This window comes from Sminthopsis crassicaudata, chromosome 3 (genome assembly GCF_048593235.1).
Source record: "Sminthopsis crassicaudata isolate SCR6 chromosome 3, ASM4859323v1, whole genome shotgun sequence".
Taxonomy (NCBI): domain Eukaryota; kingdom Metazoa; phylum Chordata; class Mammalia; order Dasyuromorphia; family Dasyuridae; genus Sminthopsis; species Sminthopsis crassicaudata.
The window spans coordinates 615124540-615139772 of NC_133619.1; the positions used below are offsets into that span (position 1 = coordinate 615124540).

General features: G+C 41.8%; 2 protein-coding genes across 2 annotated transcripts in view; one reads left to right on the top strand and one right to left on the bottom strand.

The window, feature by feature from the left end:
• The window catches only part of PADI2 (peptidyl arginine deiminase 2), a 63306-nt gene extending 57631 nt beyond the window's left edge, over nt 1-5675 (top strand). Inside the window, exon 16 of the mRNA XM_074306101.1 lies at nt 1555-5675. Coding sequence (XP_074162202.1) covers nt 1555-1788 — 234 coding nt within the window. The 3' untranslated portion in view covers nt 1789-5675. The remainder of the gene's footprint in view (nt 1-1554) is intronic.
• The window catches only part of LOC141564084 (protein-arginine deiminase type-1-like), a 386771-nt gene that overhangs the window by 236762 nt on the left and 134776 nt on the right, over nt 1-15233 (bottom strand). The window lies entirely within an intron of this gene.

Here is a 15233-nt window from a genome sequence, read left to right on the forward strand (position 1 = left end):
AAGTCTAAGATGGAAGAAAGGGAAAAGAATTTGCCCATCTCAAAGGGGTTAAGTAATTTGCCCAAGCTCACAAAGCCAGTTAATAGTTGTTCATACTACTATTGTAGATCCGGAATGATGGAGACTCTGAAGTACAAGGCAGGATCTCAAGTCTAGAAGCCACTTCAGAGGCTGTTCAGGTTCCCCTGTTCATGAATGGAAGGGAGCTCCTTCCTTGGTGTCCCTAACAAATAGCCCTTCTGCCTGTTCCTGTTCCAGAAACTGCCTGTCCCTTCTATCCCATCTCAGTCCTATCCCCCCAGACCCTATTCCATCTCCTATAGTCCTGTACCCTCATTATTCAGCCCAGCATGGCACTCTAGTGTTGAAGATAATCATGAGTAACGATTAGCATTTATGTGGTACTTTAATCTTTGTGATGTCCTTTATAAGTATCATCTCATTTTCTCTTCATAACACCTTTGGGAGGTAGGTGCTATTCCTATCCATATTTTATAGATGAGGAAATTGAGGCAGACACAGGTTAAATGACTTGTTTAGGATCACACAACCAGTGTGGCTTTGAAACTGGCTTTGAACTCAGATCTTCCTTTTCTGCAAAGGGAAGATCCTCTGATGCCCTGGTCCTGGCTATTAGATTGGTCTCTTAAAGCAGTTTTTCATCATAGAAGAAAGAAGAGAAAAATTAGTCAGGGGAGGGAGTTGTTCTTGCCCTCTCCTGTTCTGTAATGCCAATTCTCGCCCTTGCCAATCAATGCTGGAGAGAAGCCAAAGACTTTGTGCCCGTGGCCTGGAATGGAATCTATTTTGTTGATCAATGAGGTTCCACAGTAGCCATCAAAAAGGAACTGGTTTGAGGATCAGAGGAGCTGACCTCCCCCCCATTGTAGAATGAGGGGAATGGAGTAAATGATTTATAAGGTGCTGTCCAGTGCTGAAGCAATGATTCTACCAACGCCATCAAGATGAGGGGAAGGGAAGGCACAATAACCTGGCCTCCTGGGAAAGAGCCTCCACCTGGGAGACAAACCTCCATCTTGTCACTGCCACCATCTTCTCAACCTTTCAGATTGGCCCAGAATTCTATTCTTTTGTTGAATGCTTTGCAAATCTTTAGAAATGTTAACTATCATTATCATGCCCTCTATTGTCTGGACCATCACAAATGATGATGATTTGAGTTTCTTTGGCTCTTGGAGACTCATTTAGCACTTGCCTCACAGCAACCCTTTGAGAGAGACAATGGATACTGGATTTTTAATCAGAAGGCCTGGGTTCAAAGGCTTGTGTGACCTTAGGCAAGTCATTGAACTGTAAAAGTGAGTGGTCTACACTGGAGCCCTTCTTATATTAAAATATTTTTCCCCTACTGTCCAGACGTGGAAATTGAGGCTTTCTCTGATTCCACATCTACTAAATTTAAGAAGTGAATTTACTAACTGGATCTCCAAGTCCAGCCTTTATTCCACTACTGACATCCTTCCCTACCAGTGCTCTCAGATAAGCCTCCTCCCCACACACACAACAAATATGTACCTCCCTTTCTCCATACAGGTGAACATGATCGTGCTTGACAAGGATCTGGGTGTCCCCAAGCCCTTTGGGCCCCTGATCGAGGAGCAGTGCTGCCTGGAAGCTCATGTGTGCTCACTTCTGCAACCCCTGGGTTTCTCCTGTACCTTCATCGATGACATTTCCTCCTATCACAAATTAATGGGCGAGGTCCACTGTGGTACCAACGTCTGCCGGAAACCCTTTGCCTTCAAGTGGTGGAATGTGGTGCCTTAATCGCCATGGGCGGTCTTGGCAACCCCTTCCCTCATTCCCTCCACCTTCCCCACACCTCCTCCCATATTCCCAGATCCAACACCTTCTCGGAAATTGCTTTTTCTTCATTGGGCTGGGTCCATTTTGATATCTGCATGGGGATGGGGCAGGGTCTGGAAAAAAGCTATGTGTGATGTATCTTGTCCCTCACCCTTAGGGTTCTAGAGTCCATTCGAATTCAAATGCAATAGTTTTTAGTTTTCCCAATCCATCTTCTCTCCTTGGTCAAATAAAAAGGGGAGTGGTCAATTCCTCTGTAGACAAGAGAAAGACTGATGGACACCAGACTCAATTTGACTTTGGCCCACAAGCCCCATTTAGGATTCATCTCTCAAAGGGACGACTGTGGATGTCCTCGACCACTTCATTCCTCACCAGCCCTCCTCATACTTCTGTCCCTGGTTTTCTCCTCAGAGGATCCAGGCACACCCCTTAAGATCGATCCATTCTGTCCCACATCCACATGTCAACCACAGTGGGTCAGATGTCCAGCCCCAGGCTAACTACAGGTCTAGGGGACTAACTTCATGAAGGGTAGGGAGGGGGAGGGAATAGACACAAGATATTCTGTGCCATGCTTGACAATATCAGCCCAAGAATCCACTTGGCCATTTCTAATTAGTCTGATTGCCCTCCTCTGTGCCTTTTTTTTCTGGAGTAAAGCCAAGGTTGGGACCAGGCGGTGGAAAGGTCCTTCTCTATCCTCAGAGGTTCCATGGTTCCCACCATGTTGGGTCCACCCCTAGAGATGGGATCAAACAGCCAGTGTATTTTCCAAGTTCTGGTAATAGCTTTCCAAGTCAAGAGGATTAAATGGCCAATAGCATTTCTCCCCAGAGAAGAAAAGATCTAGCGTTCCTTATCATTACATTTCAGTAATGGGAGCATCACTCAGAGTCTGTGACTGGGGCTCCAGAGACAGAGGACGTGAGTTGAAATCCTATCTTTGCCACTTACCAGTTGGGTAACCTTGAGTATATCACTTAATGATCTCCCTGGATGAGTGGGTTGGGCTAGATGGCCTCTGAAAGCTCTTCCAACTCAACATCATCCTATGATCTCCAATCCTATCTCTACTCTCCCCACCCACCCTTCTGTGAAGTTTGTGAAGAGAGAGATCTCAAGCTATGTCCCAAGAATCCAGAAGTAGTACTTAGGACCTTTTCTTAAAACAGTTCCTAAAAGATTACTTTTAAAAAGAAATCTAGAAGATCTTTCTTCAAGAGGTCTACCTGGGATGGGATTCCTGCCCTACTTTCTAACAGAAACTGTTCTGCAGAAATGCATTGGTGTTCCGTGCTCTGCCCCACCCCGTCAAGAAATAAAAGTATTCAATTAAACGAGGCACCCACAACTGCACAGTATATATGCGACAAGTTTCTGGGCATCCCAGGGCTTTCCCTTCCTTCTCTCCCCTTTTTATTTTCCATTAGCTCCACCTAACCAGTATTTATTAAAGACCTACTTTGTTCAAGGAACTAAATAACATACAAAATGTAAAAATCAAATGGTCCTGCTCTCTGGAAGCTTGCATTCTCTAGACTGTAGTGTCCCTGAGGCCCTTTAGGGGATCAGAAACTAATCATGACTTAATTTTGGTGATCCAGACCAGATACCCCAATGGCACCTTGTGCTGGGCAGAGCTTAAGCAATTACCTGGAGAAAAAGTAATTCCTTGGATTGAAGGAACCACCATAGAAAATATATAGATTATTCACTGACCTTGTGTGACTCCATTTAGTAAAAAGCCAAACTGGTAAAAAAAAAAAAAAAAAAAAAAAAAAGATACTGATAAAACTAACTTGAATTTCTCTGCCCTAAGTGTTTCTTGGGCACTGGTTGACTAGTTTGGTAGAGTACTCATTCAGAAAAGTCCTTTCTCCATTTTACTGTTTTCCCTTAAGAATAAATTGACAGCCTTCTTCCCATGAGAACTATAACATGGGCTGGGTAATAAGAGTTTTGTTTAAGGGCAGAAAAACAGAAGAAGCCACCAACTTTCCAGACTCCATCTCTGCCCTCTCCATCTCCTTCTTGATGGTCCTATCCTGAAGTGAACTTCCTCTCTCAAGTAGCTTAGACACCTCTCAATGGTCCAGCCCCCAGACCTCAAGTCTTCCCTCCCAACTTTTACCACTCCAGGTACAAATCACAGCTGCTGCGCTAGGCTTGGAACAAACTAATCAACCCAGGCCTCTTTATTAAACTACAAAAGCCAGCCCCAGGCCTGCTTTGGATACATGGCCTCCTTCATACACAGTGACTGTTTGGAGCCAGATCTCAATTCCATTCTTAATAGTATTTCTCTGAATAAAGGTGCCTTGAGAGTTGAGTTGATTTGCCAGAAGGATGAATGTATATCACTCCTCCACAGTTGGAGATTTCAAAAACACCAATTCAGGAATGATTCCACATTTGAGTTTCAAGGAAGAGGGATATTTGGTTGGCTTGTGTGGCCCTTATTCTCTGATTCACTGCACACATTTCTCTTTCCCAAAGTGATCGTTCTTCACTGATATCATTGACGATGTTAGCGGGCAACACTTTGGGATGCCCAGGTCCATTGTGAGTCAATGTATTCAGTGTCCTGGAGTAGAGCACTCTCTTATAAACCACCCCCTTGACAGTAAAATATAATAGAAGAAAAAAATCAAATCTGGAGCCCTAGGAGTCTGGGCTTCAATCCCAGCACTGTTACTTATCCCTGTGACTCTGCACAAATATCAGCTCCCAGAGACAATGTGATGTAAAGGGAATTAAAGGGCCCGATGCGAATCCTACTCGCTCCTTGCTACGTCTGAGATCTAGATTGAGTCAGTTCGCTCTCTTCTCTCTAAAATGAAGACGTTTGATAGGATGACTTCTAATTTCCCAGCTTTAAATATATGATTTTCCAATTCCATGAACTCCCTGGACTTCCTTAACTTCCCATCTCTTAAAAATGAAGTTGAACTAGTTTTGTGTGTGTCCTAGACCCTCTGTCAGTCAGTCTGGTGAAGTCTACGAACTCCCCCTCACAAGAATATTTTAAATGCATAACATAAAATACAGAGAAATTACAAAGAAAACCAATAAGATTGAAATATACTTATCAAAATATTTTAAACAAGTTCACAGATTGTAGATGAAGAACCCCCAGTCTGAGTGATTTCTAAGATTTCTCTCAATTTCAGAAGTAAATCCTGTGACATTTTGTGAAGTTTTTTGGCCAGACAAAACCCTGAGAAGTGTCAGAAGTGATCAGTGTTGCTAGAGGGGTGATAGGTCTGAACCTCTTTGGGATGCTGAGATGTGAGCTCTCCCATGATGCTTCATCTATTTCTGTCCCTGCATGCAAGTGCTTATTATAGGCTGTATTTTTTTTGAGAGAGAGCTTCAGCATACCACGCCATGTGTGGGTGTGTATTTTTGTTTTGTGTGTTTTTTGACTCCCAGCCTGATGAGACATTCACTCCTACGCATGTGATGGGTTTTTCTAAGGCTTTTTGCAACCTATGAAACTCTAAGTCAGTTGCATTGCTGATCCAGTAGCAGGGGAACCTCACATCCATTTATCAGGAGGCAGGGACTCCCAATGGGCCACTGGGTGTAGGCAACCTAGGAAGCCTTAGCGGCCCAGAGAAGAGGCTGAGCAGTTTCCGGATTTAGGCCTGCAAAAATCAGTTGATGGTGGGCCTCCAAAACACTTCCTGTTCCTGTGTTACTGGGGGAAGTTTTACATTTCATTAAAGTTGTGAGCAAGACAAAAAGCAATTTCAGGAAGCCTCTGGATACTGTAAAATATTTGGGGAAGAATCCTACTTCCTCTGACTAAATAAAAAAAATCAAAACAATGCAACACAAGAAAATGTAGTGAGTGAAATTGATTTTTTTTTTCTTTTTTGCTATCTTTACTAATGCCTTTTATTTTGAGGTCACATTTCTAAATATACCATCCCACCCCGGCAGAGCCGCTACTCCACCCCAAATTGAAATCCCCCTATAACAAAGATAAATCAGAATAGAGGCTATGTCCATGTATCTGCAAACATTCTCTAACCATAGACCCCCACTTCTCTCCTGAGAAAAGAGAGGACACTTATTTTTTGAATGCTTTCTCTGCAGAAATAGAAGTATCATAGACCAGGAAGTCTCGGGGATCTTGGGCAAAGGGGGTGCTGGGATGGGAGGAAGATCCCATTGTAAAGGGTGACTTCTGACTTGGGGTCTAGAATTCAATAGTCCAAGAATTTATTGAGTGCTTACTGTGTGCAAGTACAAAGATATAAAATGAAAGATTTTTCCCTCAAGGGATTTATATCCTGGTCGGGGAGTGGGATAGGGAAGGGAGTTTGAAAGGATATATGGGTAAGTATACAGCAATCTGTGAAGAGAGCGCTAATAATTCAGGCATTGAGGAAGGCTCTCAGAATATGACATGCACACAGGAAACCTCTGGCATCCTCCTTGCTGACTCACATGAATCAGATCAGATCTTAAGGGTAACTAATTTATAATACTCTGAGAAAATCTCAGAATACACTTCTCAGTTTCCATAGATGTGAGTTTAAAATAAAACAACCCTTAGATCCCATACGAATTTATGGGCACCGATCAGTTTTTATTTAGTTCCACAACTCCTTTGGAAACGCCAAGGATTCCCAATTGTCCATAAGTAATACAGAAACCATGTTAAGAGACTCAAAACAAACCATATATAAACACATTTCTCCCTTAATGGCATTTATCATTTTAATTTGAGGGTTCTAAAATCCTCTAGATTATATCATTATCCTGTGGTTTGAAATTCCCTCAGAAAACGACTGGCAAATCGCTTGCCAATGGGGTAAAGACATCATTCCCACCCCCACAGTCTAGCAAGCCCTTTTTTCCCACAGGTAAAGCACCATCCCACACAGACACGTAGTGCCCCCTAGTAGTTTGGATTTTCCTCAAAAGGAAAATAAACACACTTGTGGCTGCTAAATGGGCAACTCCCTGATATTCCAGTGAGTCCCTCTTTCACCCCACAATCATCCCCTGAATGTGTGACTTCTTCCAGATAGGATCTGAATTAAGGGAAGGACTTTTTTGTGACAATAACTGCTGAGAATAGTGAAAAGCAAGTTGGAGAAATTTAGATTTAGTCTAATATCTTCTGATAATAAATTAAGGATAAACAAGAGACCTGAAAGGGCAATCCATTTAGAAATGACAGGAGGATGGAAGGAGGTACTTTTCACAACTGTGGACACAAAGAAAATTCTTAATTAAACAAAAAAAAATTTTATAGATAGAGGAGATCACAAAAGGCAAAATAGATCATTTTTATTACAAAAGTTTTAAAAGCTTTTGCACACACACCAAAAAAAAAAAAAAAAAAAGTGAAGATGGGGCAGCTGGGTAGTGCAATGGATAGAGCACGAACCCTGAAGTCAGGAGGACCTGAGTTCAAATTTGATCTCACTTCCTGGCTGTGTGACCCTGGGCAAGTCATTTAACCCCAATTGTCTCAGGGGGAAAAAAATAGGTGAAGATAGAATGAAAGAGACAGATGTAAGCAACTCTGAAGTTCCACCTCCCGCTCATCAAAGATGACAGAAAAAGAAAGTAGCAAATGGTGGAGGGGCTACAGAAAGCAGGAACATCAATGCATGGCTGATGAAGCTCTGAAATGATACAACCATTCTGCAGTTCCCATGATGCTTCTTAGAGAAGATGCCCATGGATAGGAGAATGAACTCAAGCCATGGCCTGCTTTCCAGAAGCCTGAACCCTGGAGGAGATAGTTACATAGAACCAAGCTTAGGTAAAGGCCAAGTGACTATTCAACTGTCCCAGAAAATGTTTCGTGGCTTTTTAGTGTGGTTTTACATATCAGCCTTCCAGAAGAAAATAGAAGGTGAGATTTATTGTTTTATATTCTGTCTTTATCAATGTGCATTTCTGAGGTAGCCTACAAGGTAATGCTAGATAAGTCTAATAGCCTGAGTTCAAATCCTGCCCAAGACACATATTAGCTGTATGATGCTGAGCGAGTCCCTTGACTTCTCTCCACCTCAGTTTCCACATTGGTAAAGTAGGGCAGACAGATGCATAGCTGTGTGAACCTGGGCAAGTCACTTCAACCTCTTTGCCCAGTTTTCTCATCTGAAAAGAGCCACAGAAGGAAATGGTAAACACTCCATTATCTGTCCAAGGGAACCCCCAAGGTGGTCTCCAAGAGTCAGGGCTGAGAAGTGATGGAACAACAACAAAGTGGAAATAATAATAATCCTAACCTCACAGGGTCGTTGTGAGGGACAAATGAGGTAACATGTTAAATGTGTACTTCAGAGGGCTATAACAAAAGAGGAAACGGAGGCAATTGGGAGACCTCTTATAATCATCATCATTCTCAGCATCAGTGTCTTTGTTGTGGACTATTTAGCATCCACCTCTCAGGGGCATTGAGAAAATCGGCTAAATAAAGCAATTTACTGATCTTGAATACTAAAGAAATGTTGCCTCTTGTTAATTCATGTTTCAAGCATTTCTTTTGTAGTGACCTAAATCTGTCATTGTCCCATACCTCATGGGACATTAGCCCTTGGTTTGGTATTGGAAGCCCTTCACAGCCTCAGGAGGGGGCTCCTACCTTTCCAGTTTTCTTACACCTTATTCCCTTTCCACATACTCTTCAATTCAGTAACACTGACCTCTCATTTCCTAAGATGCTTATCTCCCACCTCCCACCATTTTCTCGGGCTTTCCCCCATGCTTGGGGCTTCCCAGGCTCCCTTCAGATCTCATCTAAAGTCTTACTTTCTACAGGAAGTCAAGGAAGAAAGGAAGAAAGAAAAGAGGAAGGAAAGGAGGGAGGGAGGGAGGAAGGAAGGAAGGAAGGGAGGGAGGAAGGGAGGGAGGGAGGGAGGGAGGGAGGGAGGGAGGGAGGGAGGGAGGGAGGGAGGGAGGGAGGGAGGGAGGGAGGGAGGGAGGAAGGAAGGAAGGAAGGAAGGAAGGAAGGAAGGAAGGAAGGAAGGAAGGAAGGAAGGAAGGAAGGAAGGAAGGAAGGAAGGAAGGAAGGAAGGAAGGAAGGAAGGAAGGAAGGGAGGGAGGGAGGGAGGGAGGGAGGGAGGGAGGGAGGGAGGGAGGGAGGAAGGAAGGAAGGGAGGGAGGAAGGAAGGAAGGAAGGAAGGATATATAAAGTGTCTCATGTACACATATAAAATATAATATAGGTGTAATATATATAAGGTATCTCTATATACAAATACATAAAATACAATAAAGATGTAAAATGTAAATCATCTTTATATATATACATTCATAAGATGTAATATAGCTATAATATAGATGTCCCTATGTACAGATATGAGAAATAACAGAGCTGTAAGATAGGTGTCTACATATACAGGTATAAGAGATACTATAGATGTGATATAGAAGGTATCTTCATAGACATACATAAAATATAAGAAATAATACAGATGTGTTATGTAAAGTATCTCTCTATATACATGTAAGGTATAACAAAGATATAAAAGGGTCTCTCTCTATACATACGCGTAATATACATCCATTTCTTGTTTTCACATAGTTGTCCACAGGCTCTCTCTTGCATTAGACTGTAAATTCCTGAGAGCTAAGACATTTTTGCCTTTCTTCACATCCCCGGAGATTAGCTGTAGTACTGGGTATCTAATGGATACCTAATAAAATCCACTTGACTGACCTTCTATGTACTTTGTTCCTTTCTAGAAAAGACCCTAGAAAGGATCTAGAAAGCACCAGCAGACTCTCGATACTGTGCTCGCCCTTCCTAAGACTTTGTGGAGAGAGAATTTCCCCAAAGTTCCCCTCTGGGGAAGGGGAAACAGCAAACTAACAAGCAACATGGGCCCTTCTTCTCAGGACTGACCCAGGCTTTGTGAGTCCAGACCCGAGGGCCCTAAGTGGGAAATCGTTATGACTCCTTACCTCCTTGGTCAGTTTCTGGTTCATTTTTTGAATGAGCAATTCCCACTATTGACATTTTCATTCATAATATCTATACACACACAAGCCACCGGTTTGGGGGGAGAATTGTGTGTGTATATGAGTTTGGTGTATAAATGCCCACATAGACCATAACATTCTCCCCCATCCTCAAGCTCATCTAAACACAGACAGACAGACAGACATATGACCAAATTGGCTGCTAATTCAAGAGTATGCTGATGTGGCGGTATCATCTGCCAGTCTGGGACGTCAGCCAGATGGTGTGGAGATGCATGTGACCGTATTGCTGGGGGAGGCAGCTCCGAAGGCTTAGTGGCTCTGCAGAAGGGTGAAGGGAGGGTATGGCAACTGACCCAAAAGGCCTGGATACCTTCCCAAATCCCAACAGCTGAGTTTTAGCTTAGAAAAATACTGCCTCGTCTGAGATGAAGCTGGTGAATGGCTCCAGGAAGGCAGTCCAGCCAAGCTACTTCTATCCTTGGAGACCCCAGGGCGTAATTTCTACTCCAATCCACTGCTTTACACTCTACATATGTTTGGAGGAGTCCAATTTTGTGGTAGTCGATTTTAGCTGTGACAAAAGTAGTATTTTATATGTGTCCCAGAACCGTGATGACTAACCTGAGTTTTAATGACGTCGTCAACACCTTTTCCAAGTGAACTAAGGTACTAATTAAAGAAGATGATCTGGCATGGTGGGGGAAGACTTAGAAGAACCATAGAATAGGGCAGAAAGAAACTCAAAATCATCTGGTCCAGCACAAAGGTCAGGATTAGGTAAATCGATTTGAGAATCATCCGCACAGAAATGATGGCTGAAACCAAAGAACATCAATGAGATCACCAGGTAAAGCAGGATAGAGCGGAGCTTTTTAACTCTTTCTACTTGCAATCCCTTTTTGCCCAGGAAATTTTTTATATGGCCCTGGACACTTAGGTGTGGTTGTTGTTTGTCCTTCATTCTCAGAGACGGCCATGAGATGAGGGAGGGGATCCATGAACTGGATTTAAGGGACGGAGGGCTGGGCAAGGTCACCTGCCTCACTTTCCCCTCCAGAGCCTCTGGGTCCAGTGGCCAGATATAGATCAGGATGACTGGAGATGACCCTGGATGCAATGGAAGACTTTAATCTTGTATACAAATGAAACATTTGCTGATAATAAATCATCAAGAAATTTATTTTAAAATAATTCTTTAGTATCCATTTCATTTTACATTTTATTAAAGCTGGAAGTAGTTCTGCATACTAATGACCTAGATTTTTTTTTAAATTTTTTATATAAAGAATTAAACCTCGTTGAAATATTCGACACTTCAGGATGTAGAGCATTCAAAAACTTTTTCTGTTGCCAATTTTTTCTTGACCCCCATGTTCAATCACACAATCCTATATGAGGTGGGTACCCACAGATAAGGAAACTGGTTTAAAGGGAGAAAAGAAAAGCAGGGACAGAGCCTTGGGGGACCCTTATTGTTAGGGACTTGGTGGAATCAGTGACCTGCAGAATCAGACAAGAAGGAGGAGAATCAGGAGAGAATAGACCAAAATCTAGAGAGAAAAGGGTGCTCAACCTGATCTAAGTCTGCAAAGAGGTTAAAAAACAAAACAAAACAAAACCATAAGGACTAATAAAAGATTTTAGCAAATAAAGGTCACTGGTAACTCTGGAGAGAACCTTCTATTACAGACCCAGAACAGCTAACAAGGTAACTGCTGGACTTCTCAGGCTGTCCAGTTGTAGAAGCGTTGCCCCCCACCACTTTCTCTTCAATCCACCAGCCTGCTCTGGGAGAGGGGGAATGATCCTTCCCTTTTCATTATTACAAGTCCCAAATATAGGGCTAATCCAACAGAGGCAAGGAGAACTAGAACTGGAATGAGGAAGACCTAGTTACAAATCTTGCCTCAGACTGGTACTAGCTATGTGACTCAAGTCATTTAACCTCTGTCTTTCACAATTTTCTATCTGTAAAATGGGCATACTTACTTTCCAGGGTTGTCATGAAAAGAAAATAAGTTGACATCTGTAAAGTGCTTTGCAAACTTTTTTTGCTAGCTAACCAAATTAATGAGGGCTTACTGTTTGTTCTGCCCAGTGTTAATTATTGAAGACACAAAGAAAAACAAAAATAATTACCAACCTCGGGGAACTCATATTCTGATTGGAGAGACAATATGCAAACAACTAGGTGCCTTTGTGTACATGCTTAAGGCTGGCATTCTTAACTTGGGTTCATGAATTACCCATTTCAGGGAGGGTTGTGAACTTGGAGAGGAAAACAAAATTTTCTTTATTTTCACTAATTTTTTTTTTTGCTTATTTTGTAATCCTTTGCATTTAATTGTATATATTTAAAAACATGATTCTGAGAAGGGGTGTTTAAATGTCACCAGACCCTGCCCAAGGACTTCAAGACCCCAAAAAGATGAAGGACAAATCTGATGCAGATATGAGGCTGCAGAAACAGTAAAATTATGTATGCTCATTTGGCATTTTATTCTCTTATCAAGAACATGAGATCACACTCTACTAAGTGTCTGTGTAAGTAGAAAGTAGACTGAGAAAAACTTCAGCATTCTGTTCAGCATAATACTACTCATCTCTTGTAGAAAAGTTATTGTTTTGATTAGAAGTAGGAAGAAAAGAAGATAAATTATATTTCTTTTAATTAAAAATAAAATGGGGAGAAGAAATGAAGAGGAAAGGAGGAGACGCAGAGACAAAGAGTGAGTGACTGAGACAGAGACAAAGAGAGAAGCAGAGTGAAAGCCAGACTAAGGAGAAAGAGGGAGATGAAGAGAGAGAGAGAGAGAGAGAGAGAGAGAGAGAGAGAGAGAGAGAGAGAGAGAGAGAGAGAGAGAGAGAGAGAAGACATACACAGCGAGAAAGAGAAGATGGGAGGGAAACAGAAAGGGAAGGAAGGAGGGAGAGAAAAAGAGAAAGAAAGAAAGAAAGAAAGAAAGAAAGAAAGAAAGAAAGAAAGAAAGAAAGAAAGAAAGAAAGAAAGAAAGAAAGAAAGAAAGAAAGAAAGAAAGAAAGAAAGAAAGGAAGGAAGGAAGGAAGGAAGGAAGGAAGGAAGGAAGGAAGGAAGGAAGGAAGGAAGGAAGGAAGGAAGGAAGGAAGAAAGAAAGAAAGAAAGAAAGAAAGAAAGAAAGAAAGAAAGAAAGAAAGAAAGAAAGAAAGAAAGAAAGAAAGAAAGAAAGAAAGAAAGAAAGGAAGGAAGGAAGGAAGGAAGGAAGGAAGGAAGGAAGGAAGGAAGGAAGGAAGGAAGGAAGAAAGAAAGAAAGAAAGAAAGAAAGAAAGAAAGAAAGAAAGAAAGAAAGAAAGAAAGAAAGAAAGAAAGAAAGAAAGAAAGAAAGAAAGAAAGAAAGAAAGAAAGAAAGAAAGAAAGAAAGAAAGAAAGCAATGGTATGATAGTTCTAAAGAATGGGAACCAGATATAAAAAGCAAAGGTCATATTTTCATAATTTATGAACATTCTGTTTCATTTCTTAAATTCCTGAGCTCAGGAATCAAAAGAAAAGCTGCTTGTGAAAGAAATACCACTTTGTGGCAGGGAAAGCATCCAGCCCCTGCCCGGTATCTTCTCTTCAGACCGAGGCTGGCTCAGTGTTTGTAAGCTTTTGCCACCACCTTGTGGGCAAACTAGATATTATGCAACGGAATCATTTAGACTCCATCATTGACCATCGTCTCCCTGTGTCGTTTAAGTAGCTGAGCCAGTTACACAGAGATGCTGATGACTAGGGATGGGGTTCCTGAAATATTGTGGGCATAAGAATATATATACTTTGTATAGAAAACAGTAAAAACTAAACTTCTGGGATGTGAAACCCACACTAACTGCCACTACTTCTTCATCCTTCACTACTCCTTAAGTCTTTTCAGTGACTTTTGATTTCAACATTTTATTGACATTGCTTTCTCCAAGGTCACTAATGAGCTCTTTAATTGCCAGATACAGTGGATGGCTTTTTCTCATTTCTCATCCTCTGTCTTTGTTCATTGCTGACTACCCTCCTTCTTCTGAATAATCTCTCCTTTCTTTGCTCATCATTTTCTTCCCACTTGTAACGCAAGGCTCTGTTCTCTGAGTTCTTTTGTTCTCTCTTCACACTCTGCCCAGGTAAGCTCATCTATTGTCATGACTTCAATTATTATCTCTATATGGAATTGATAGCCAGGACTGCACAAACACACATACACACACACACACACACACACACACACACACACACACACGTGCACACACACACACCCCACTTGAATTTCTGTCCTACAGCTAGATGTTCTTCCAATATCTCAAATATAATTTATTCAAGACCATTCATCACCTCTATGATAACCGCCTCCTAACTGGTCTCCACGACTCCGATCTCTCCCTCCTCCAATACAACCTTCACAGAGTTGGAAAAAAATTAACCTTCATGCAGAGGTAAGTGTATGCCTCTTCCTTGCTTAAAAGCAAAAAAGGGCAATGACGCTATGATTATACTGGTCTGACATTTAAGGCATGCTACTATCTCCAACCTACCCTTTCATACTATTTACCTCTGCACACTCTAGGTTCTGGACAAACTAGCTTACTAGCTGTTCCCTGATGTCCTTCACCACTTGCTCAAGCCCCAATCCCCTATAGAATGCCCTCCCTTCACATCTCCACCTTTAGGAATCCTTTTCTTTCAAAGTCTAATTCAAGTGGCACTTTCTCTGTGAAATTCTCCCTGTCCCTGAAGGTGAAAGTGTTCCTTCCCTCCTAAATTTTTCCTAGATTTGCCTCATCACACGCTACCATGTATTCTGTCTATTTATACACACATCTCTTTCTCTCAATAACCCATAAATTCTTTGATGACAAAGATGGGTCTGTTTTCTTTATATCTTTATCTCTTTACATCTCTTTATATATTTTTATCCCTCAGGTCCAGCCAAGAGTCTTGTATACATTAAGTGCTTAACAAATGATTCCTGAATCAAGAAACATAAAAAAGATAGGTAAGAATTGAATCTGGTTATTTCCCCTAAGAAGACTTAAGTTAGTGGGGCAGGAGATCAGACTGCCAAATCTCCCACTGCCTATAGCAACATGTCCTCTCTAGAGTCCAGAAATAAAGACAAGAGACAGCAACAGATGACTTTATTCCCACTGGACAGTGAGCTCTTTTAATCTCCTTGAGCCTGGGGACTAATGCGATGACAGGGTGTGTTGAGCCCATCGATACCATAACCATTCCCCCTGGCGGTAAGTCAGGTTCTCACTTCTACTATGCAGACTGAGATGACATTTTTATTTTCAAATTGACACTGATAAAATAAGTGGGCATGTGGTTGGGGCACAAATAGGGTTGGAAGTGACAGCTAGAATGAGAAAGAAAGCAAAGATGATGGAGAAAACAATAGGTATTATCCCTACCCCTTTCTTCACCAAACAGCATTTATTAAGC